Source organism: Kogia breviceps, chromosome 6 (assembly GCF_026419965.1).
Source record: "Kogia breviceps isolate mKogBre1 chromosome 6, mKogBre1 haplotype 1, whole genome shotgun sequence".
Taxonomy (NCBI): Eukaryota; Metazoa; Chordata; class Mammalia; order Artiodactyla; family Physeteridae; genus Kogia; species Kogia breviceps.
Window position 1 is genome coordinate 96,671,078 of NC_081315.1, and position 23,585 is coordinate 96,694,662.

Below are 23,585 nucleotides of genomic sequence, written 5' to 3' on the forward strand. Positions count from 1 at the left end.
GATTCCAGTTAAATATATATGTCTTTTGGAATGATAAAGTATTAAACTATATTACTAACACATGCAGTAAGAAAATGGTGGTTTGTCATCATTTATAAACATAAATGTATTTACAAACATTCTAAATATTCAATATACATACTTCAGGAGAAATCTAGTCTTAAGACAGTGATTTTTATTACCTTTCGTCTACCATGTTTGACACTATAAATATACTTACTGAAAATATTAACACAATATTTAAATAAAAATGAAGTTCATGAAAATTTATAAAATAAAACCAATGTACTCTGACTTGTAATCATATCTTAAATATTTCAACTCTACTTTTCTGGCCTGGTCAGACCATTTAAAAATATTTCCACACTATTTTAATTTTAGGGTATAAAACAGTAGCAACTTACTAAGTTTCCATTTTTAAAATTAATATAGAAATTCTCAAAATACTGAGAAACCTGTTTTATGAAAGCAGTACCCACATCAGAACAACTTATTTCATTAAGAACACATCTTCAAAAGGCACATTTTAATTACTGGTATTTATCTAAAGATATTAGCTTGAGTTTTGAATTTCCAGTCAATTTTCCATTATGTCAACATTAAGATCATGGACGGTCAGGGGAGGTAGGAGAACACAGGTTTCCAATGGACTTCCACTAGGAGAGCAGTATCCTCACTCATCACATCCACGTAGACCAAGAGAAAGATGTGTAGGAAGGGAGAACGGCAGATCTGACTTCCATCCTAATTAAACCTTCAGGAAATAACTTTTTACATAAAAATAACTTAATTTAAAAAATTACAGGACAGAAAGCTTAACAACAAAAGGCCAAGACCACAAACTGCCCAGTTTAGTCTGAGTGGTGATGTTATTTGTTTGGAGCCTAAGAAGAGAATGAAGCTCCTGCTTCTTTGGGATCAAATCTTCATAATGGGCTCATCTCAATTTCAATCACTTGGTAAGTTAAAAGTACTACAAATTCCCAGGATGTCAGAAATACTGATATTCAAAATCAAATAAAAATGACTTAATGGTTATCTCTGTTATGTTCCCCTTTAGTTGGGACTAGCAGTCTAAAGTTGACTGTAATTATAATCACATCAGTAATTTCAAGTACCCTGCAACACTACTATTATTTTTAAGAGGTTATGTCCTAGGACCTGAAAATGCAACTCAATATACAGTTTGAGTTATGGTTTACCTTTCAGTGAAGTTTAATACTAATTGAAGTACTAAATTGAATGAGATCAGTACTCTGAGGTACTAACTGATTCAGTATTGATCCCATGTAAGAAACAGAAGGGAATTTTTAATGCTATTCTGGAATTTCAAAATACTGGGGATCTTAATTTCATATTATTCCCCTCAAGTCTCAGTTGAGTGTTTCCATTTTTTTAAAGGGGGAGATAGCGTTAGATTTTTTTTTCCCTCACTATAACAAAATAATTGACCAAAAATATTCTGAAGTACAAAAAAGAAAATGGTCATTGGTAACTTGAAATATAATTTTCTGGTCCCTAATAATGGTCACTTTAGGAGCATTTATTCAAGTTCTAAAATAGCAGCTTTTAAAATTAAGGCAACATTGTTTTATTCTTAACTATTTTCTATTAACTACTCTACTAAAGCTCATAAGAGCAGTTTCATCCTCAAAGGCCTTTCATAATGTAAAAAGAGTTAACATGACCATTCTTCTCAATATTAAAAAAGTATATAAAAATTTATTGTATTCAAAGTCAACAAACACCTTATTTTTCTGTTTGGAATTCTAGAGTAATTATAGTCATTCCAGAATGTGTAAACTATGAAATTACCTCTGAAACTAACATCAACCACATAAAATACAGTTTTTCTATAAAAATACGACATAGGAGATATATCACTTCTTCCCTGAAATAGAAATTTAATATTTGGACAAAAAACTGTAAACTTCAATTACATTCAAAAGAAAACCTTTTAGAAACTTATATTATTTGAGGTTTTGGCAACTGGAGCTCTTACCAGCAGGTTTACAGGGCGGTAATGTTGTAACAACACAATAATGCCAAACACTTTCTTTCTCTCACATCTGCTACCAGGAGGAAAAAAAAGGCTTCCTGCAGTGGACAGTCTGGGTGAATGAATTGCTGAGGTGGACGATCCGACCCTGACCTCCACCTTGGCTGCGCTCCACAATCACACAAGGCATCTGTACTAGCTGGACAGGACTCCTCCTGTCTTTCAATGCCTGAGTAAGATTTAAGATCTGTGGAAAGAAGAGAGGTTGTCATCAGTTCAGAAAAGATAAAAACCTTCCGTTCATTGACATTATTTTAACCATCTATTCATAACTACAATTTTTATTTCATCCATTTATGCCCAACAGAGACTGTGATGAGTAGTAACTGCTATCAATATACATATGTGGATGTATGTATGCTTATACACACACATACATATACACAGACAAATGCACAGTATTAAAATGAAATAACTTTTGCCAATTGGTAACTCTGAAATATTCTAGAATGCATCTATGTCCAGAAGCAATGGAGTCAGAGACTGAATGAAGTGAATGGTTCCACATACATACCCCATTTGACACTGGACCTAAACAAATACTTGTCTAAATAGTCTGGTTTTTACTAAATACTTGCCTTACCTACTCATTCAACAAATAAATTTACTGCATGCTTATTATGTGCTAGGCTCTCTTCTAATTGCTGGGGATGCAACAGTAAGAAAACAAAATCTCTGCCTTCACAGAGCTCACATTTCAGCAGGGGAGGAGTCAATAAACATCACAGACAAGTCAGTTATACCAAGTATTAGAAGGAAAAAGTGCTATGGGGAAGCATGACGCAGGGCAAGTGAGTTAGAGAACTGGGGAAGGTAGCATTTAAAGTAAAGTTTTATTTAAGAGTCTATTCTTAAATAGGAAAAGTAAAACTAGGAAAAGTAAACTATATTACATTCCATGTTTAAACATACTCTTGGAATTGCTACTTGAGCATATAAATAAGGTTATGAAACAATGCATAGCTTACAGCCTATTCTACTCTGTTCAAATAAAAATTTAATAATTCATTTTCTTTTTTCCCCTGCATATCAGGTAAAAAATTCCCTTTGTTGTGTACTTTAGAAATAAGGATGTCTCCTTCAGGTATTTGAAAATATTTAATATACAGATGGTGTGCATTTTACTAGTTGTTGTAAAGACTGTTTAATAGTGAGATAAGCATAAAGGTTTCAACATAAAGCCATACTAATAAATAAATATCATAATACTTGAACAGTATAAACTAAATGGTTTAGATCCTGGAAGATCTGAAGTATTTAATACATCAGAGAAATAAACCTTTACTAGTAATAGTAGTTACTCATTGTATTTATGGTTTAGGATTCCTTTTAAGCTCTTCCCTTAAAATCTTCTAGGCTGGTTATGTTTTGATAAAAAGACAAAAACAATTTACAAAATTTATGTTTATAAGCATTGTTCTTACCATGAAAATAAATGTGGGTACCAGCATGGCTAAGGAATGAAATATTCAGTTAGTTTCCTCTTTTGATTTTAAAAATCCTGTTCTAAACATGTTAATCTAAACACACTAATTTAAGTAACATCTAATATTTTCCTCACTCTAAAAACAATACATGATTGTTGTAGAGAATCTAGAAGCGGAATGGTACAAAGAAAATGAAAGTCATTCTACAAGACTAAAAAATTTCAAATATATAATAGCAAAAATTATTCAGCCTTAAAACTATCCAAAATATTAGTATTTCTTTGGGAGTTGAGAAGACACTTGATGATTGTGCATTTATTTACTAAAGAAATATTTATTGAGCACGCACTGTGTTGGGGAGAAGACTAAATACAAGGGAAAAAACCCAGCTGAGCCCTTCAAGTACACACATTCTAGAAACAAACAGCCACACAAACAAATAACTGGAATGTAGTGTGAGAAACACTTCAGCAACAGTGGATCTATGCCCTGACTTTACAATCTGATCCCCTCCTTTACATACCACTCATTTTTTCATTTCCCAAAGAATAAACACATCTATTACTATATCTTTACATCAGAGAAGATTATTTTTAGAAATAGACTAAACATTGCAGGCAAGGAAAAACACTTTAGAATGCTCCATCTGTGCCACATTCGATACCATGGTAGGGGTGTGATAGGTCAAGGGCAGATGCTGTGAACTCACAGACTTCTGCATATAGACTTTGCTTTCCTTTGGAATAGTTCACTGGTCCTCAAATTCTAGTGGGCATGAGAATTACTGTACTATCTACATAAAACTATGTATATTCTACTTCCTGGTTGGTTTTAAGCTATTTTTCAACTGTAGTGTGCCCAATTTGCTGTCCTTTTTTTCTTTTTGGCCTGCACCGTACGGCTTGTGGGATCTGTTTCCTGACTAAGGATTAAACCGGGGCTGCAGCAGTGAAAGCCCGGAATCCTAACCACTAGGCAACCAGGAAACTCCCCCAATGTGCTGTCTTAACATCCAATTTCTGAGTGAAATGTGACCCCAATACTCCCATGGAGTGCTAGGGAAATCAGAACACCCTGAGTGGCAGGAAGAGCCTAGGAAGACAGAGCTGGAGCTTGAAGGAAAAACTCTTCTCCAGAGGAGGGGAAAAGGCACTCAAGGAGAGAGGACGACAGCATGCAAAGGGCACCACTGGGAGATGTGAACTGGGACTGAAGAACAGTTCTGAGTGGCTAGGCTTAGGGGAAGCTGAAAATGACAAGAGATAAAGGCAGCTATGTTGGGTGGAGGCCTACTGCAAAGGTGTTGGAGACGGTGCTCAAAGTCAGGGCTTAAGCCTGTACTCACTGACAAATCAGGGGAGTTTTAAATCACAAAAGAGATGATCCTATCTGCTTTGAGAGAGATTGTTCTGGTATAATGTGGAAGAAGGATGGGAAAAGAGGTAGGGACACCAATTAGAAGATCATTAAATCCAGAGAAGAGATGATAAGGACCCCAGGCAGAGGCAATGCCGAAATGTTGCAGATTTGCCAGACTTAGACTCCCTTATTAAACAGATGTAACATGTTACCCCTTTGGGCCAAGTTACAAAGTGCAGACAACTATGTAGAGCTGTTATGAGGAAAAATAATAACAAACATAAAAATATCTAGTAAACAGTCAAGTACTCAGGAGGTATGAAAGCGTCACTTTCATTTTCTTTAACATCAATTTTTACTGAATCTGCAAATGAGCTTCTGGTTTATATATCACTGAATAGAATTTCACTCTGTATTAATAAAACTGTTTTATTAATAATTTCTGCCACTTTTATAATGTGTATACACATTATAAAAGTATAAAATATATTTCAAATAAATATTTCTGAGGTCCAGTGTTCCAAATAGGCACAGGTAGAATAAAAAATGAATGCTCTTATTGAGCTTGATCATGACCCTACTGCTATTTAATGTAAAATTCAAAAAGTTTAACTGAATAAACATTTCTAGTCAAATTTTAAAAGAAATGCCTTCATACTAGTTCCTAATTCCAGTCCACATCTTTATATGTAGAATGAGAATTGTCACTGATTATGTGTGCAAAACTAAAAACTTACTATAAACTAGGACAAAAGACTAGGTTGTACAAAGCACAAATCATGATGTTAATTGGCAAAATTGGAAGGGAGAGGGATTCAAGGGATAATTATAAATGACTGAAATAATGAAATGGAGCAGGACCCTATGTCCTCTGCCTGTCTTTTGTCTGTGGAAAAACCTTAGCCGGAGAATAAGTTTAATCAGAGAAATGAGAAAATGTGGAAACAAAGGAAAACAGCCAAAGGAGACCAAATAATAACAGGTTAGTCACTAAGCATAGTCAAAGACCCTTAGTTTCTCCTCAAGGGCTATAGATAATATTCTGGGCCATATCCTGTGAGCTGTCTTATAGATACTGAAACCCCCATCAGGTGGAAGAAGTTAACTACATGATGACCAGACTGTAGCCATGACCTAAGCTGCCACAATTCCAAGAATTGGCCTCAAGGAAATGGGAACAAACTGATCCTGGAACTGAAGATTGTACTTACAACAACCAAGGTGATGCTGGTCAGACCACCGCATGACCAATATCAAGATGACTGTCAGAGCTGACTGTGCTGTTTCTGCATGTAGCCCCCTCCTTCCATCTATAAAAGCTCTTGCCCACTGGTTGTAGGAGGGGGGGAAGGGAGTTGGCCATTGGACAGGCGTCCGCCCTCCCCCCCTAGTTGCTGGCAGCTAAAATAAAGCAAACTTTCCTTTCCACCAACCTTGCCTCTTTATTGGTTTTTGAGCAGCGAGCAGCCTGGATCCCACTTTTGGTTTCAATAACACAAGTATTTTGACTCAATTAAGGAACTGGCTGAATAATGAATTCTGTTGCTTGAAACACAGGTATTAGTTTTTGTTTGTTAAGCCTTGGTTTCAAAGCACTGATTTACTTTAGAATATAAAATAATACCAGATTTTTTTCAGACCAGCTTTTTTTTTTAAAAAGGGTTAAAACCAGAGAGCTACACAATCATGACTAACCATGACTAACCATGACTAACCATGGTCAGAGTACCTTACTCTTTTTGGCTATCAGAAAGGTCAAAACCAAATTAAAATTAAAAAACCAAAACAAAATCAAATTAAAACATATAAGGTTTTATTTTATTTTTCTTTCCCAGATCCTGATCCTGTCACTTTTATATTCTATTGCACTCATTTACAAAATACTTTATGCCTTTGTATAATACTTTACTCCAGGATATGAATAAATAAACCTAAAATAGCAGATAGCCACTGGTATATCTTTGTAATAGACCTCAGAACTAGAATGTCTCTATATCTGTTCAGACAAGCATTTTAAAATTAAAATTTCTCACTTACTAACTTTAATCTACAATTAAAGCTTACAAGATTATTTACAGCTTTTATTAAAAAAAACACACAAATATTTCTGAAATAAAGATACATCTTTAGGGATAAGAGAATTCCAGAAGATGGAGCATATTGTTAAGTCAAATAGATTTGTTTCAAGCAAAAATGCCAAATTAGGGCATAATTACCTATGCCTGAAAATTTAGTTCAAATATAGTTTAGGGTGGTAACACTCAGCAACATAATTACAATCATCTAAGCCCATCATTCATACCTGAATTACCGAAAACACCTCCCCACAAGGCTCCCTGGTTCTAGACTCATCTGCTGAGTCAATGGGCACCCCACTGTCCAATCTGCAGGGCTTCTTTGTTGGGTTATGGACACCTTTTGCTGGGATATAAATTCTATTGCCCACTCCATGCCCAAGACGCACATATAAACAGAATTTAGCACATAATCTCAGGGAGTTCATAGGAGAAACCCCAGGGTAAGGTCTCCTCTTGGGAAATGTCAGGACATGTTAAGTCTCAGCATAACTCTCCCTTTAAAAAAAAATTCTGATTCCTTTTTTATTATATACAATATATTAGCAGTATTATGCACTACATTTTATAACATTCTGGAGATCTCTCTATACCAGTAAATAGACAACTTAGTCATTATCACAACCCTTTTTTAAAAATTGAAGTATAGTTGATTTACAATATACTGCATTAGTTTCAGGTGTATAGCTTAGTGATTCTTTTTTTTTTTTTTTGCAGATTATACTCCATTAAATGTTATTACAAGACACTGGGTATAATTCCCTGTGCTATACAGTAAATCCTTGTTGATTATCTATTTTATGTACAGTAGTTTGTTAATCCCATACTCCTAATTTGTCTCTCCCCTCTCCCTCTCCCCTTTGGTAATCATAAATTTGTTTTCTATGTCTGTGAATCTGTTCTTGTTTTGTATATAAATTCATTTGTATTATTTTTTAGATTTCACATATAAGTGTTAATCATATAAGTTTTGTCTTTTGCTGACTTATTTCATTAAGTATAATATTCTTTAGGTCTATCCATGTTGCTGCAAATGGCAATATTTCATTCTTTTTTATGGCTGAGTAATATTCTACTGTATTCTAAGCCAATCATCTGTTGATGGGCACTTGGGTTATCACAACTGCTCCAATCCCTTCCGTGTGGAGGCTATACCCGGCACTCAAGACCCTCCAAAATCTGGCTCTAGCCTGCTTCTCCAGCCATTTCACTTACTATTTAAAACTTATGACTCCAGCAAAGCACTGTATAAGCGCAAGAGAACACAGAGATGTATATGTTAATAATCTGTCCCTTTTCCTGACCCCCAGCCTCATCAGAGCAAGAGTTCCATCAGAGTAGGAACTTGGTTTTTACTCACTGCTTTATCTCAATCACTAGGACAGTTTCTGGCTCTGGTTCTGTCAATAAATATAGGATGAATACACAGTTATCTAATTTAACTGTATCTATTTGTTAATGTTATATAATAAATAGTGCAAAACCTAGACTTGTCTTCTTTGTCACAGGTATGCAGCAAATAGCTACCTTAAATGAAATGCATATTTTAGGAAGAAAAAGTTAATTAGTAAGTCACTAAAAGACAATGTTTACACTATAGTTTATTTTCATTTCAAGTCTTCCTTTTGGAATCTAAATACTATTAGTAGAGTAGAAGAACCAGACATCACCTGTAGGTCAGCCCAGCCTACAGGTCCACATCAGCAGATGTAAGTGATACCCTGTATTGCTAATTAAAGGAGGTGAAAAGGAGTGAGAGGATTGAGTTACAACTAGTACTTTTATGTCCCAATTAGTGCTCAACCATGGTGACATGGTTATTTACTGACTGCTCTAGCAAAGGCCAAACATATTTTATGAGGAAAATAATCAACAGTAAACAGAAACTGGTATTGAAACATTCAAGCAAGTGGATTTGAGGAGGAAAACGATACCAACACTCAGGAAAACAGTTATCAAAATGAGGACAAGAATTAGCAGTAGGAGGAAACTGGCTAACTAAACAATACACAACAAGGTAAAAAAAAAATCTAATACAGAAGACAAAAGAGAAAAAGAGAGTATTGAAATCAACTTCATATCTAATCATCTGAGCTATTTTGGTTAAGAATAAAGGACAGTGTTGAGAGCTGCATCTTTGGGTCACAATGGAAAAAAAAAGTTGACTACTGTTTCAAAGAGAGTTTTTCCTTAATGAACAAGATCTTAAAAAGGTGACCTACCTGACCCCTCATCACAGACATCTGCCTTTCAAAAGTGGCTTTGTCAAATCTTCTGTCAGTCTATCACAAAAAGGAAAGAAAACATTACTATAATTCCAAAAATCAGGATCTTTGAAAAAAAGAAATTGAAAACAAATGAACTCTTCAACTCAGCACATAAGGTCATTAGAAAGCTAATAGAAAAAAATAGCATGAAAAGATTATTTTTAATTGATGTATTTTCATATTCTTCCAGAATGACAATAAATAGTGTAGTTATACTCCAACTTGTTCCAGAAAGGATTTAAAATGACTTTCCGGCCAATGGGTTTAGGCTTTTTAAAAAAGAAAATTGAATCATAGCAGATCACCAAACATTTATTATAATTCAAAGTAATTCTGTAAAAATTCAACTTTTGAAGAAAACAACTTCTCAAATTATAATGTAATTTCACTTCAAAGAATACTTATAGTGTAACTTCACAAACTTATGCTCCTATAAAGTAAAACTGCTAATTCCTTTCTGTTATGTCAGGTTCTACTGCAAGCAGTGATACCAGAAGCAGTAAACTTCAAATTAGCTCTATTAAGAAAATCTCTTTTGAGATTCATTTCATTTTCTGCAATAATTAAAACTAAAAACTTATTTACCTTAAAAAGTTCATAAAGATCTTCACATAAATCTTGCACAAAGTTCATGTCAGAAATATATGGTAGAACCAAGTTTCTTATTTCTTCAGAAAAAGGAACTTTTGCTTGAGGAAGCCAAGCCCAGTGAAATGGATCTAATAATAATAATAAAAAAGTATTCTTATCAGTGAGGGGAAATGGTTTATTTAGACCTAAATTTACCCTGTTTTTTCCCTACAGTTCCTAGGTTAAAAAAAAAAGATAGGAGACCTAGAGGGGTGGGAGGGAGACACAAGAGGGAGGAGATATAGGGATATATGTATATGTATAGCTGATTCACTTTGTTATAAAGCAGAAACTAACACACCACTGTAAAGCAATTATACTCCAATAAAGATGTTAAAAAAACAAAAGGAGAAAGGAGGTATCAGAGAGAACAATTAGTTTTTGTCATCTAAATTATTCAGATTTCTAAGTTTGGATGGTTAATTCAGATGGTAAAGCACAGTAAGGTATTACCTGAACTGGTTAGGTTTCTGAGTTTTAAATAGGAAACAGTAAGAGTTTTGATAATGAGTCTATCTCAAACAGCCCTATATCAAAAAATATATCTGAATCTCTGGTTCCTGTGTTTGGAAACAAACTATAATTTGTTCACAGCCCCAGATACCATGGCTGAGGTCTCCCTGCCTTTTCAGCCACAAATTATAAGGAATTGACCAATCATATTTGTATATGTGTGTGTGTGTGTGTATGTGTGCGTGTGTATGTGTGTATGATGTTCCAAAATTTTAAATCATTAGTAGGTAAACAGGTAATTGGCTTTGAGGGATAAAAGATCCATGATTCTGGGCTAACTCTAGCTCTCTCCCAAGAAGACCATTAAATATACACAGTGCCAGGACTAGAAAGATTTGTAACGTAATGAGATTGTCTAGATAGGGTACGTATTCAGATTCTTGCAAGAAAATGTAAGGCTTATGAGAATATGATCACCCATAGAACTCCAGTGGGTACATCCAATGAGAACCTCCGGCTCCTACCACGTAGAAAGCCCTGAGGAAAAAACTCTGCCTTTAGACTCATTCCTTCTGAATTCTCTTTTATCTATCTCTTTGAACACTGTGGGAAGTACAGTCCATTCCAAAGAAAGCCTTTCCTGTGGCCTACATCTCTGAAGCTATGTCCAATTACCCTTTGACCTTTCCCTGACCAATTATATAAAACAAAAGCCCTGATTCTATGCCTGCTTCTACTTCCAATCCCTATCCCTCAACTTCTACTATCACCATTCAAACTCTCCCCTAAGATCACCAGTCATCTCATAAGGGTTTCTCCAAAAGCCCATTTTCAGCCCTCATGCTACTTAATGTGTCTTTGCAGCAAGCAGCACTGTTCTCTATCATCTCCCTCTGTGAAATTCTCTTCTATGTGGTTTTGGAGATACCACTCTCTCAAACTTTACCTTCTGCCTTTTAAGCCATTTCTCTTCTTTGCTGGCTTTTCATCTCATTTTCAATGTCACCATTCCCAGATTCTATACTTGTCCTTCATCTACTAAATATTCATGAAACATTTACTGAGTACCTATGTACCTCACATTGTCCTAGTGGTGACATTTGTTCACCATGATTTTCCCAGGTGATAGCACTACCACCACGGCTTCCACTTACCAAGGTGACAGTTTAAAAATGACATCCTTGGGCTTCCCTGGTGGTGCAGTGGTTGAGAATCCACCTGCCAATGCAGCAGACACAGGTTCAAGCCCTGGTCTGGGAAGATCCCATATTCCACGGAGCAACTAGGCCCGTGAACCACACCTACTGAGCCTGTGTGTCTGGAGCCTGTGCTCCGCAACAAGAGAGGCCGCGATAGTGAGAGGCCCCCACTTGCCACAACTAGAGAAAGCCCTCGCACAGAAACAAAGACACAACACAGCAAAAATAAATTATTTAATAAACGCCTACCCCCAACATAAAAAAAAATGATATCCTCAATACCAATTAATATTTCAAGTTCTAGACCCTTAATCCCCAACTGTGTGTTTGGTAAAATTTTCCAGGTGTACTGTAGGCATCTTAAACTTGACACTTTTAAAATGCAATCTGTGGCATGTGGGATCTTCCGAGACTGGGGCACGAACCCATGTCCACTGCATTGGCAGGCGGACTCTCAACCACTGCACCACCAGGGAGGGGGAAGGGTAAGCTGTGACGATGTGAGAGAGTGGCAGGGATATATACACACTACCAAATGTAAATTAGATAGCTAGTGGGAAGCTGCAGCATAGCACAGGGAGTTCACCTCTGTGCTTTGTGACCACCTAGAGGGGTGGGATAGGGAGGGTGGGAGGGAGGGTGACACAAGAGGGAAGAGTTATGGGAACATATGTATATGTATAACTGATTCACTTAGTTGTAAAGGAGAAACTAACACACTATTGTAAAACAGTTATACTCAAATAAAGATGTTTAAAAAATAAAACAATAAAAAAAATAAAATAAAATAAAAAAATAAAAAAAATAAAATGCAATCTGCATACAGATTCCAAACCGTAATAGGAAAAAAAAAATAGAACAAAGACATCTCAAGTCAGTTCAACCAAAGACAGGAAAGGAAAAAAAGAAAAAATTGAAATTCATGGTAAATAGAAAAAAAAAAAAAGATGGCAGGAAAAGTTCAAACACATCAGTAGTTTATTGAGACAAACTACAGAGTTAAGTGTACCTGTTAAAAGGATCTCAGATTGGGTAAAAAAAAAAAAAATTCAGCTAAGAGCTGCTCATATGTCATATTAAAATAATGAAAGTTGAAAATAAAAGTATAGAATAATACAGGTAAATACTAATAAAAAGAAATGAGGTACAGCAATGTTACAACAGACGAAAAAAGAAATGCCAAAAACACTGAGAGGGATAAAGTGGGATATACTTTACACTAATAAAAAGAACAAGCCAACAGCAAGATAAAATGCTGGGCCTTTGTGTGTGAAATACAAAGCAAAAAATGCATAGAAATGCAAGAAGAAATTGACAAAATCACAATCACAGTGAACTTTACCTCTCAAAAATTAACAGATCAAGTGGTCAAAAAATGTATCAAGAATATGATTTGACTAACAAGCTTTCATTAGTAGACAGACACAGAACTTTGTGCCTAACCGCATTCTTCTCAAATACAGTCCTTCAAACTGGCCATATATCAAGTTACAAAAGAATTACTAAAAAATTTCAGAGCAGAATTCACACAGTTAACATTCACAGATCACAAAGCAATAAAGCTTGAAAATAACAACGGACAGTTTTTTTTTAAATCAACTGCCCTAGAAATTTAAAATCAAACAAAATACTTTTAAATTATTCCTGTCAAAAATAAAATCGTAAAGTATGAATATGTAAAAGCAGAACAACAATGCAACACCTAGCCAATCTGTGCTTTAGCCAAATGATACCTAGAAAAAAAATATATAGGAAAATAAAATAGCACGGGGCTTCCCTGGTGGCGCAGTGGTTGAGAATCCGCCTGCCGATGCAGGAGACACGGGTTCGTGCCCGGGTCCGGGAAGATCCCACATGCCGCGGAGCGGCTGGGCCCGTGAGCCATGGCCTCTGAGCCTGTGCGTCGGGAGCCTGTGCTCCGCAACGGGAGAGGCCACAACAGTGAGAGGCCCGCGTACCACAAAAAAATAAATAAATAAATAAATAAATAAATAAATAAATAAATAAATAAATAAAATAAAATAGCACGAACACAATAGAAGAAAATAATAATGGAAAACATAAATTATGAAAAAGAAAAAGCAAATAAACTGGAAACCTGATCAATAGAAGGCCAATTATCTGATAAAAGCAAAAAAAATTATATATAAAAATATTTATATAATTATGTATATTTGTTTTGTATATTTATATATAATCATATATATTATATATATGGGCCAATGCTTTTTAATAGACAATCTTGGGCAAGTCTAGTGAAAAAAAATCCAATAAGTAGTAGGAATTTAAAAGAGGCATAGTCATAGATACAGAGATTATTTTTTTAATTTATTACATATATTACAAACATACACAAAAATTTTAAAAACTAGTACAATGAATTCCCATATTCTGAATAACCTAATTCAATTATTCCCAAATTTCTTATAAAATCTGTTTCATCTATCCCTGTTTTTCCTCCCCCTAAGTATTTTAAAGCAAATTCCATTTCATTTCACCCCTAAATATTTAATATGTGCAGAGGGGATTTCTTAAATTATAAGAGAATTCTATAAAACACTTATACGCATAAATTACAACTCAAGATAACATGGATAATTTAAAGCAAAATAACAACGTCTAAAACTGGCTCAAGAAGACGTAGAAAACCTGACCATTAACTGTAGAAGAGACTGGTAAGGCAGTTAAGCCACTACTCACTAGAAAAGGGGGAGGTAGGCCTAAATTGTTTTAGAAATGAATACTACCCAAATATGAAAATAAAATTCTACCAAAATATTAAAATAGATAATTCCCATATTACATACACTTAAAAACTGGAAAACTATCAAACTTATTTTACAAGGCTAATACAAGCCAAAAAATCAAAATCAGACAGTCATCCAAAAATAAACAAACAATACATGGCAAGACCCACAGAGTGTAGTACACATCTTTGCATCCCTAGTGCCTAGAACTGAGCCCTAATGAATGACTGCATTTCACCCAGTTTTTCCTCTGCTATTGTGATATCCATAAATTTCATTCCCTTCTTATTCTGGAAAAGGGGTAACTATAGAATCTATGGAAAGTTCTAAATACTCACATGCTCTCCACTCATCAGGATGTTTAAAAGGAAATGCTAGACCATTATCAATTGCAGCTATTTTAATAACTGTTTCTTTATCATCAGTCCATTTTGTTTCCTAAAGGTGAGAAAATTAGTCTGTTGATAAAAAAATTTATATGCATATTTCCAAAAGATAATTTGTAACAATTATTGAGGTTTAAAAACATTTTATCTGAAGAGCTTATAAAAATAAAGTTGCCAGAAGGTACCAATCTACCCTTTAAGGGAAGAGACTGTCTTAAGAATCAGTAAAAACTTCATAATCACTATTTTAAAAAAAATTTGGTATTACAAATTCATGCTTAATAGTTTCATTTTTTTTCCTCTTTGGGGAAGAGGGCTTGGAATTATCAAGACTTTAAAAAGTGCACTTCGGTAGGCTTCCCTTCCCTGGTGGTGCAGTGGTTGAGAGTCCGCCTGCTGAGGCAGGGGACACGGGTTCGTGCCTCAGTCCAGGAAGATCCCACATGCTGCGGAGCAGCTGGGCCCGTGAGCCATGGCAGCTGAGCCTGCGCTTCGGGAGCCTGTGCTCCGCAACGGGAGAGGTCACAACAGTGAGAGGCCTGCGTACCGCAAACGTGTACTTCGGGATAATTTACTGTTAGATACATTGCTTAAATGTATGGTATTTGCAAAATATTGATATTTTTAAGAAAACAACTTTAAGTTACCTTATTAAAATCAAGTCTTCCCTACGGTCTCATAGAAATAATTAGTTCAAATACAAAATTCTTCTAAATAAAACTCCCCAATGACCATAGCTAAATATAATAAGGTCCAGTAGAAGGAACTTCAAGATACTCTTGATTACAGAATGTAGGCCATTCCTAACTTCTCCATTCTTCTGTAATGGAAACGAAGACCTCAGGGACAAGAGACTTTTCATGTTAAACAGTACTTCCTATTATCAAAAAATAGATGGTTGCCATTATTAAGTGGCCTAGATAAAATAACAAGACGTGAAAAAGATAATTTTTAAATTGAAAGTATTAGAGTGAAGGTCCAAGTGATATATGCCAGGTTTGTTCCTGTTAGTTTATATCAAATATCTCGATGAAAATGCACAAAATACTTAAGAGCAAAAGAATAAGGTTTTCAGTAAAATCCAATTGCTTAAGATATACCAATAAAATATATTTAGGAACTGTTATAAATATGAATATTTTTAGATGTGTATTTTAAAACCCATTTCTGCTATAACTGCCATTTATTTTTATTTCTATCATTTTTTTCTATTTACAACTTTATTGAGGTATAATTTACACACAATAAACTTTACATATTGAAGTGTACAATTTGACAAGCACTGACCAGAAGTTTCCTTGTGTCCCTTAGCAGTCCCCCTCCCTCCCTCTACCCCACCCCAGGCAACCATGGCCTGCTTTTGTCCCTAGGGATTAGTTTGCACTTTCTAGATTTTTACAGAAGAGCAATCAGACAGTATCTTCCCTTTTGTGTAGCTTCTTTCACTTGGCAGGATTTTGAGATTCATTCATATTATTGCGTACATCAAGCTTATTCTTTTTTTTATTGCTGAGTACTATGAATATGTAATTTTAAATTTCTTTGATGAACACAGAAAACTACAAACTTTTAAAGTGATGCAACAGCTTTAACTGATGAGAATACACAGACAGAGGCCTGTCTGTGTATTGGAGAAATTTATTTTTAATCAGCTAAAACTTTCTTAAATGTATAAACTGATTTAAACTAGTAAAATTATTCTGAAAATATCTCTCATGTAAACACCTAAAATTTGAACTTGGGTAGTCAAAGTTGACAGGAATGGATCTAAAATCTATCATTCTGATAGTGTTGAGGGTCTTCACAGTCTATTATGTACATGAAAACCAGCTTCTTATAAGCATTAGAAGTATATTTTTTTTAAGTTCAGTGGCTATAATTCACAGGTAAAGCACATAGGTTCCATTTTATTGGGTAATTCTGTATTACCTAATATTGAGTCATAAGGCTCAGAAAGAAGTGAATTAGTAAAATATAAACATTTTGGCAAAAAATACTAGAAGCCTTTCTTTATTACATAAAAGCAAAATAAATATGGTGGTTATACAACAAATTTCCAAAGCCCTAAAAAAAGTACTGAGCTGATATCATTCTTCTATACTAATACAACATAAAAAATAAAACTGCACAGAAATTTTGAAAATAGAATAAAAAATACAAAGTAAACAGGTGAAGGAAAGAAGATAAAAACAGAAAAAGGAGATTAAAAACCAAGGATCTAGGTGAAGGAGAGGATGTGATGAAGAATAACTTAACATCAAGGAATTTTTTACAGAAATTGATAGCGTATGTGTATATACATATATATATTAAAATTTCCTTACCGTAATTTCATCTTCTTGTTTCTGGTTTTCACATCTGATTAACCAATTATCATTTCCCCTGTCTTTCAAAACAAACAAACAAAAAATCTGTTACTTCAGTTTTTTATGGATATCATAGTTTAATATCAAGGGGAAAAACTTAGTCATTGCTTTTTGAGACCTTCATTTGTTATCTGTAGCATATGGACATATTAAAGGCTCCAATTTAACACATACAGACTAAAAATACTCATAAATGTTAGCTAACATTCATTGAGATTTACTCTGTGCCAGACATTGTTGTAAGTGCTTAACATTTATTTGTTCACTGAATTCTTACAACCACTCTGTGGTAGGTACAATTACTGTCAAGAACTCTTAAACCAAGGTTATTAAAAAGGATAATTTCTCTTCACCTTAGGAAGAAAATGCATCTACCCCCATTTCCAGGCAAATTCCTGGATAGGCCCTTACCTAATGTCTCTATAGGAGTATTCTAGATTCTACACTAATTTTTAAAAAAATTGAACTATAGTCGATTCACAATATTGTTAGTTTGAGGTGTACAGCTGCGATTCAGTTATATATACATATTTTTTTCAGATTATTTTCCATTATAGGTTATTACAAGATATTGCATAAAATTCCCTATGCTATACAGTAAATCCTTGTTGCTCATCTGTTTTATGTGTGGTAGGTTGTACCTGTTAATCCCATATTCCTAATTTATCCCTCCTTCCTTCTCTCTTCCCTTGGGTAACCATAAGTTTGTTTTCTGTGTCTGTGAGTCTGTTTCTGTTTCGTATGTAGCTTCATTTGTATTTTTTTTTTGATTCCACATATAAGTGATATCATATTATTTTTGTCTTTCTCTGTATGATTTACTTCACTAAGTATAATATTCTCTGGGTCCATCCATATTGCTGCAAATGGCACTATCTCATTCTTTTTCATGGCTGAGTAATATTCCATTGGACTCTACACTAATTTTAATGTTAACTTAAGACCATATGATTTAATAAAGGTAAATCTAAAAAGGTACATAATGCTTTTCCAGAAACTAATATAAATGAGCAAAGATTTTGAACCAGTGGTTCTCAAGCTTCAGGGTGCATGAGAATTACCTGGAGGACTTATTAAAACATGAACTGCTGGCCTCACATTCAGCAGGTCTGGGCTGGACTCCCAGAAGATGCATTTGTAACAACTGCCCACATAATACTTACCCTGACAGTCCAGGGAACCACATTTGGGAACCACTGTAGCAGATTATCTATTATACTGGCCAAAAAGTTTGTTCGGGTTTTTCCATAAGATGTTACAACATTTCCAATTTCCAGCAGGCTTTGTCCTGTTGCCAAGAAACTCTCCACTCCAGAGGGATAGGAACTGATCGCTATCACCTGGGCAGGAGCCTGCTCTGAGCCAGAATATCCAGTACAAGATTAATTCTGCCTGGGAGAGTTGGTACTACATCTCTGTTTTCTAAGGAACGTAAAGAAAAAGTGGCCTCAAGACTACTGCATCAAAATTTTACATCTTTGATTTGGATAAACAAGAGTTGAATACAATTTGAAAGTTAACAAGATTTGAGTGAACAAATGAGAGAACTTCAGTACCTGTATTTCTGATGAGGTAATCCAAAATAACTAATCTTTCAAACTGTGACTGAAATTGTTTTCTAATATTCTCAGGCAAAGGGTCAGCTTCAAATTTCCTAAGCCAATATTCAGCCTCCTTGTAACCTTCAACAAATAACTGAAAGGAACCAATCTATAATTTTAAGAATTATAGTTAGAAAAGAAAATATAAGAACAAAGAGACTACTTTTTAAAGTTCTCAGCAGTACTGTCATAAAATACTTTATATGAACACAATAAGAAAAATCGAAGTTAACACTAATTTAGATAAGCCACATTTATCAAACTATTTTTATACACTAATTTAAAATAATCACATAAAGAATACATAGCAAATAAAAAATGCTCAATCCTAGACTTTCAAGGAGCATAGTAGCTATAACTAAAAAACAAAATACACACGTGCCCTTAAGGTGATATTCTCAATAAGAATGCTATTTTCTAAAAACAGTCATTAACATGAAGTTAATTTTGAAGACCAAATTTTACACCTATCCTGGTTATTTATTTAATAATAGTATAATTTTATCTTACTGAAAAAATACTTCAGGATTCTTTTTACAACATAAGATACAGTGACTTTATTTTTATAGAAGAATGAATTCTTTGACTATGTAGCTTAAAGATCCTGTCATAAATTTTAAAGAAGTAACCAATTAATCATAACCTCTATAGTGGTTTTTTAAAAAAGTCCTTTCCTTGAAGATATGTCTATTTTATAAAGTTTTCTATCGCTAAATTTACTAGTTGTTAACATTAAATAATTTTTTAAAGACGGAAATACAAATCTAAATAGCACAGGACACACAGGTAATGGGTAACCTAGCTGGCCTCATAAATATTTACAAACAAATCACTACAAAGGAAACCTATTTAGGACTCCACGCTTTCAATGCCAAGGGCCCAGGTTGGCTCCCTGGTCCAGGAACTAAGATCCCACATGCTGGGCAGTGCAGCCAAAAAAAAAAAAAAATCTATCACTTATCCTAACACTTTATGTTCTTATTGGCATGAAATTTTAATGATTTCCTAAATGTTTTCTCTAAAGCACTCATAGTGAAGTCCTAGTAGTCATAAATATGGAAATAATATCCTTCTTTAGTCACACCTATTCCAGCATATGCAAGGAGTTAACAGGCCTTGTAAATTTTTTCAAAACTTCCTGCTTACTTGGAGTATAATATTAAAGACAAGTTAGGATAACCATGCATTTCTACTCAAATTCTTTTATATAGATAAATGCATAGCAACAACAAAACAACAAAAATGAAGGTTAAATATAATTTAAAAATAATAATAATAAAGCCTAGTGCTTTTTCTAGAATGTTTTCCCCATTAACCCTCCCTACCCTTGCTTAGCTAGTTGCTAATCATCCCTTAGGTTTATTTAAAAGTGATAAGAAAAAAGAAAATCTAGTATGTAGTGAGTAAACTCAGCTACTATCGTTTACTATGTGCCAGGTACTGTACCAAGTACTTGACATATATTTTTTCATTTTATTCTTACAACACTAAGAGGTAGTTTTTTATGATCCCCGTTTTACAGAAACTGGGGCTTGGAGAGTAAGGGACTTGCCCAAGGTCTCAGAGCTAACTGGTGGAGAGGGTTGGAATAAAACCTAGGTCTAATTCTCAGCCTGCACTTTTATCCATTACTTTATAAAGCCCTAGGTGCAGCCTCCTCTTGGAAATTCCCTAGCCCTCCAAAGTGGGTTAAATATACCTCCTCTACCCTCTCTGAGCTCCCTGCAGTTAACCATCCTCAACAGCTTTATCACATTGCATTGAGACGGCTTGTTACTATAAGCTCTTGAAGATGAGAAAACCGTTTTTACTAACATATACCCACAGTCCACAGCACAGTGCCTAGTGCACAGAGCTCAGGTAATATGTGAAGAACTTCACCCCAAATAAAGCTCATCGCAGTGACTTACCTTAGGAGGAAGTCCTATCCGATGAAATTTTCTACCTACTTTTGGCACTTTCTCTAAAGCATACTTTTTGCCTCTAGATTTTGCACGGTCAATTGCACTGTAGTTAAATGTCTCACTGACAAGCCAAACCACCTAGAAACGTACAGTTAAGAAAAATGGCTATTAGAATTTGCATTATAGAATTTCTATTCACATACACCATGGAACTCACTCTAATGCTGTAAATTAGCAGTTTAACACTATACTAAATGCTCCTGAGAATCTAACATAGAAAGGCTAAGGGATTTGGCAAAGTTGGTTAAATAGCACACGTGTATTTCTTTCTGAGAGGCAGCCTAAAATTGGCCAGTGGAAGAAAGAAGTAATAGTCTTGAAATGTAGAATTAGGAATGAACATTTCCAGTAGAACTTCAAGTAAAAATGTATAAAGGTCAGAAAGAAAAAGATAGCAGTCTTCTGAGCATATTCGTTATCTCTACCTTCAAAAGAATTTCTAGATTTTTTTCTGCTTTCTAAATGCTAGTTCTTTCTCCTCTTTTCATCAGCATCATCTCAGCTCACCTGAGCAAGAGATAGTCCCTTGGATACTTTGTGGATCTACACTAGAATCAATTTACTAGTCATTTGTGACTCTGGATTACAAAAAAAGGGGCTCAACTTTAGGCTCTGTCATTACAAATATTACTAAAGTGTTCACAGAGAAGTGGGCTGTAAATTAGAAGTACATGATTAAAAACAATTTCTGCTTTACCCTTGTTTTTGGTACAATGCCCAGATGAAGCTTTTCATCTACAAGGGAGGCACCAGCTTCGGAAAGGTATCCCTGATTAGGAAGCAGGCAGCCTCTGCCAAAGCAGCAAGGGCAGCAGACCTTATGAACATATTTGGTCCATTTTGGATTCAGGTGACCATAAGGCTCTTCCGATTTGGGTTTAAACACACCAATAATGTTCTATAGGGGAAAAAAAGTAGAAATTTTATTAGACTTTTAATACAGAGAGATAATAATCCATAAAACACATTCTGATCATTTTCAACTTCTTCCCACCACAAATTTGGGCATCACTCCTATTAAGAGGTTTAATTCCAATAACAGTTTTATACGCATTCTCATTCAACAATCTAAAATCAATAATCCTTTGGGCTAATGGTTTTCAAACCATGCTCTGAGAAATTCTAGGGAAGGTGAGAGAAGAGGGGAGGGCAGGGCTCTAAGACCCCATCCACTGATTTCACCCATTTTATGTACTGGACTTCCTAGTTAAGAAGGGGTTCCACTGATTTTAAAATTAAAATGTTTGAAAACCACTGACCTAGGTCAAACAGTGTTATTATTCAATATCTATTAAATACCCAAATTCTATGTTTATTTATTGTCTACTTTCCCAGTAGATGTGTATTCTAAAAGGGCAGGCACTTTCTCTGTTAGGGCTATATCCTAAGTACTGTGTACCTGGTACACAGTAGACATTCAAGCATCTGTTAAATGAATAAATCCAATGACAAAAAGTCATCTCTAAGATACAAAGGAAATGACAGGATATAGTGACATCTATGCTGCCAGATTCTCCTACCCTAAATCTTTTTTCAGTTATTTCTTTATGAACCAATTTTTATATAAATTCTCTCCTCTTAAAAAAAATTACTCATGGATGTCTAAAAGTCTATAATCGTTATTACTGGTCTGATAAAATACATTAATATTAAATTTAGAAGCTGAATTATCCTTAGACAAGAAATAAAAATCTTACTATAAGTATATAACTGTTTTATAATGCAATAAAGTCTGAGTCACTAATAAAAAAGTCAACAAGAACAAATTAAGAAATCAAGGTTGGAATAAAGATTGAGAGATTGACATTACCTACATATATATATATATTTAAATCTCAAAAAACACTATGTTTTAAAATATAACTTCAGTCTTTGCAAAAAATATTTGGGTCGAATTATAATCTTTTTTCCTTCTGAAAAAGAGAACTGCTGGCTACGTATCATTCAGAAAGCTTTTAGAAATATTACAGATTTTTGAAAAATTCTAGACTAAGTGGAACAAAGTCCCATATCAACTTCTCTTTTCTGCCTTAGAATTATACTTTGGTTCATTTCACTTTGTCACATTCCAACGCCTTCAAACTTCAGACTGCCCAGGCTCCTTCTCTGGTATAATGCTGGAAAAAATATTCTGAGGGTAAAATAAAACTCTGCTTCGTTACTGTATGGTAAGGACTTGTGAATATAAACCCAACAAATCTACAGCTAAATGTGAGTATCCAATAAATACTTGAAACCAAATATTAAAATAATAAAACAGAAAATTATGGCTTAAAATGAATAGCTCAATTTTTAAGTAGTAGAGTACTTTAGTAATAGTAAACTGACCTTTATTTCTGAAAAGGTGTAATCAGATTTATTAGGAAAATATCTTCAGAACCTCACAATGACTTCACATTTAAATTAGTGTTTTCCAAAATGTCTGTTATGTATAGTAGGTCTGTGAAATTCTCACCCTCTTAGGATCCTTCACAAAGTAACTTCCACTTGAACCTTGCGAGATTCTTTCTGGATAAACTCCAAATTCTATTGCTTGCTCTGCTTTCAATATAACATCAGCAAATTCTGGATCATCCAAGAACGTATTCAACTCTGAAGAACCAACAATTATTGCATTAAGAAAAATCAATGTTAAATAGAATGCTAAGAAGAAGAAAGACCAGCTATGAGAATGCTCACAATATGGACCTGTAATACTGGATTACATTATTAGCACTAAAACATTTAGGTGCAGAAAAATGTAATTAAGTATTGTTTGGGCTGGTTTGATGCTTTTTTTTTTTTTTCTCTCTAACCCCACTTCAAGCTATGACACGTGAAAAACAAGATCTCCTATACTGAAATCATCACACTAATGCCTTGTGTTAACTTGAACTCCTCCCTCCCAGTGTTTTTGTTCTTCATCCCGCCTCAGCCTCCGACTGCAGTCAGACCTCAGGTCTGTCATCACTAATACCTGAAATCTCTCCCTACTTTTCACTTCAAGCATCTTCTATTTTTCCTAGTTCACTCCCTCTGGCACCGAGTCCAAAAATTCTTCCATCCCACTAGG

General features: G+C 34.6%; 1 protein-coding gene across 3 annotated transcripts in view; it reads right to left on the reverse strand.

The window, feature by feature from the left end:
- Positions 1 to 344: 344 nt before the first annotated feature.
- PI4K2B (phosphatidylinositol 4-kinase type 2 beta) overlaps positions 345 to 23,585 on the reverse strand; it is a 30,892-nt gene continuing 7,651 nt past the window's right edge. Inside the window, exons 2-11 of one of the 3 annotated variants that reach the window (XR_010841202.1) lie at positions 22,989 to 23,125; positions 21,231 to 21,431; positions 20,480 to 20,611; positions 18,525 to 18,678; positions 16,927 to 16,988; positions 14,555 to 14,654; positions 9,773 to 9,906; positions 9,143 to 9,202; positions 2,003 to 2,246; positions 345 to 767 (exon numbers count right to left, since the gene is read on the reverse strand). Coding sequence is in view for 2 of the 3 variants with exons in the window: in XM_059065953.2 (XP_058921936.2) it covers positions 2,073 to 2,246; positions 9,143 to 9,202; positions 9,773 to 9,906; positions 14,555 to 14,654; positions 16,927 to 16,988; positions 18,525 to 18,678; positions 20,480 to 20,611; positions 21,231 to 21,431; positions 22,989 to 23,125 (1,154 nt within the window). In the remaining variant the exon portion in view is untranslated. Of the gene's footprint in view, positions 768 to 1,941; positions 2,247 to 9,142; positions 9,203 to 9,772; positions 9,907 to 14,554; positions 14,655 to 16,926; positions 16,989 to 18,524; positions 18,679 to 20,479; positions 20,612 to 21,230; positions 21,432 to 22,988; positions 23,126 to 23,585 lie in introns of those variants that run through there. The other 2 variants (XM_059065954.2, XM_059065953.2) reach the window with 2 other exon arrangements.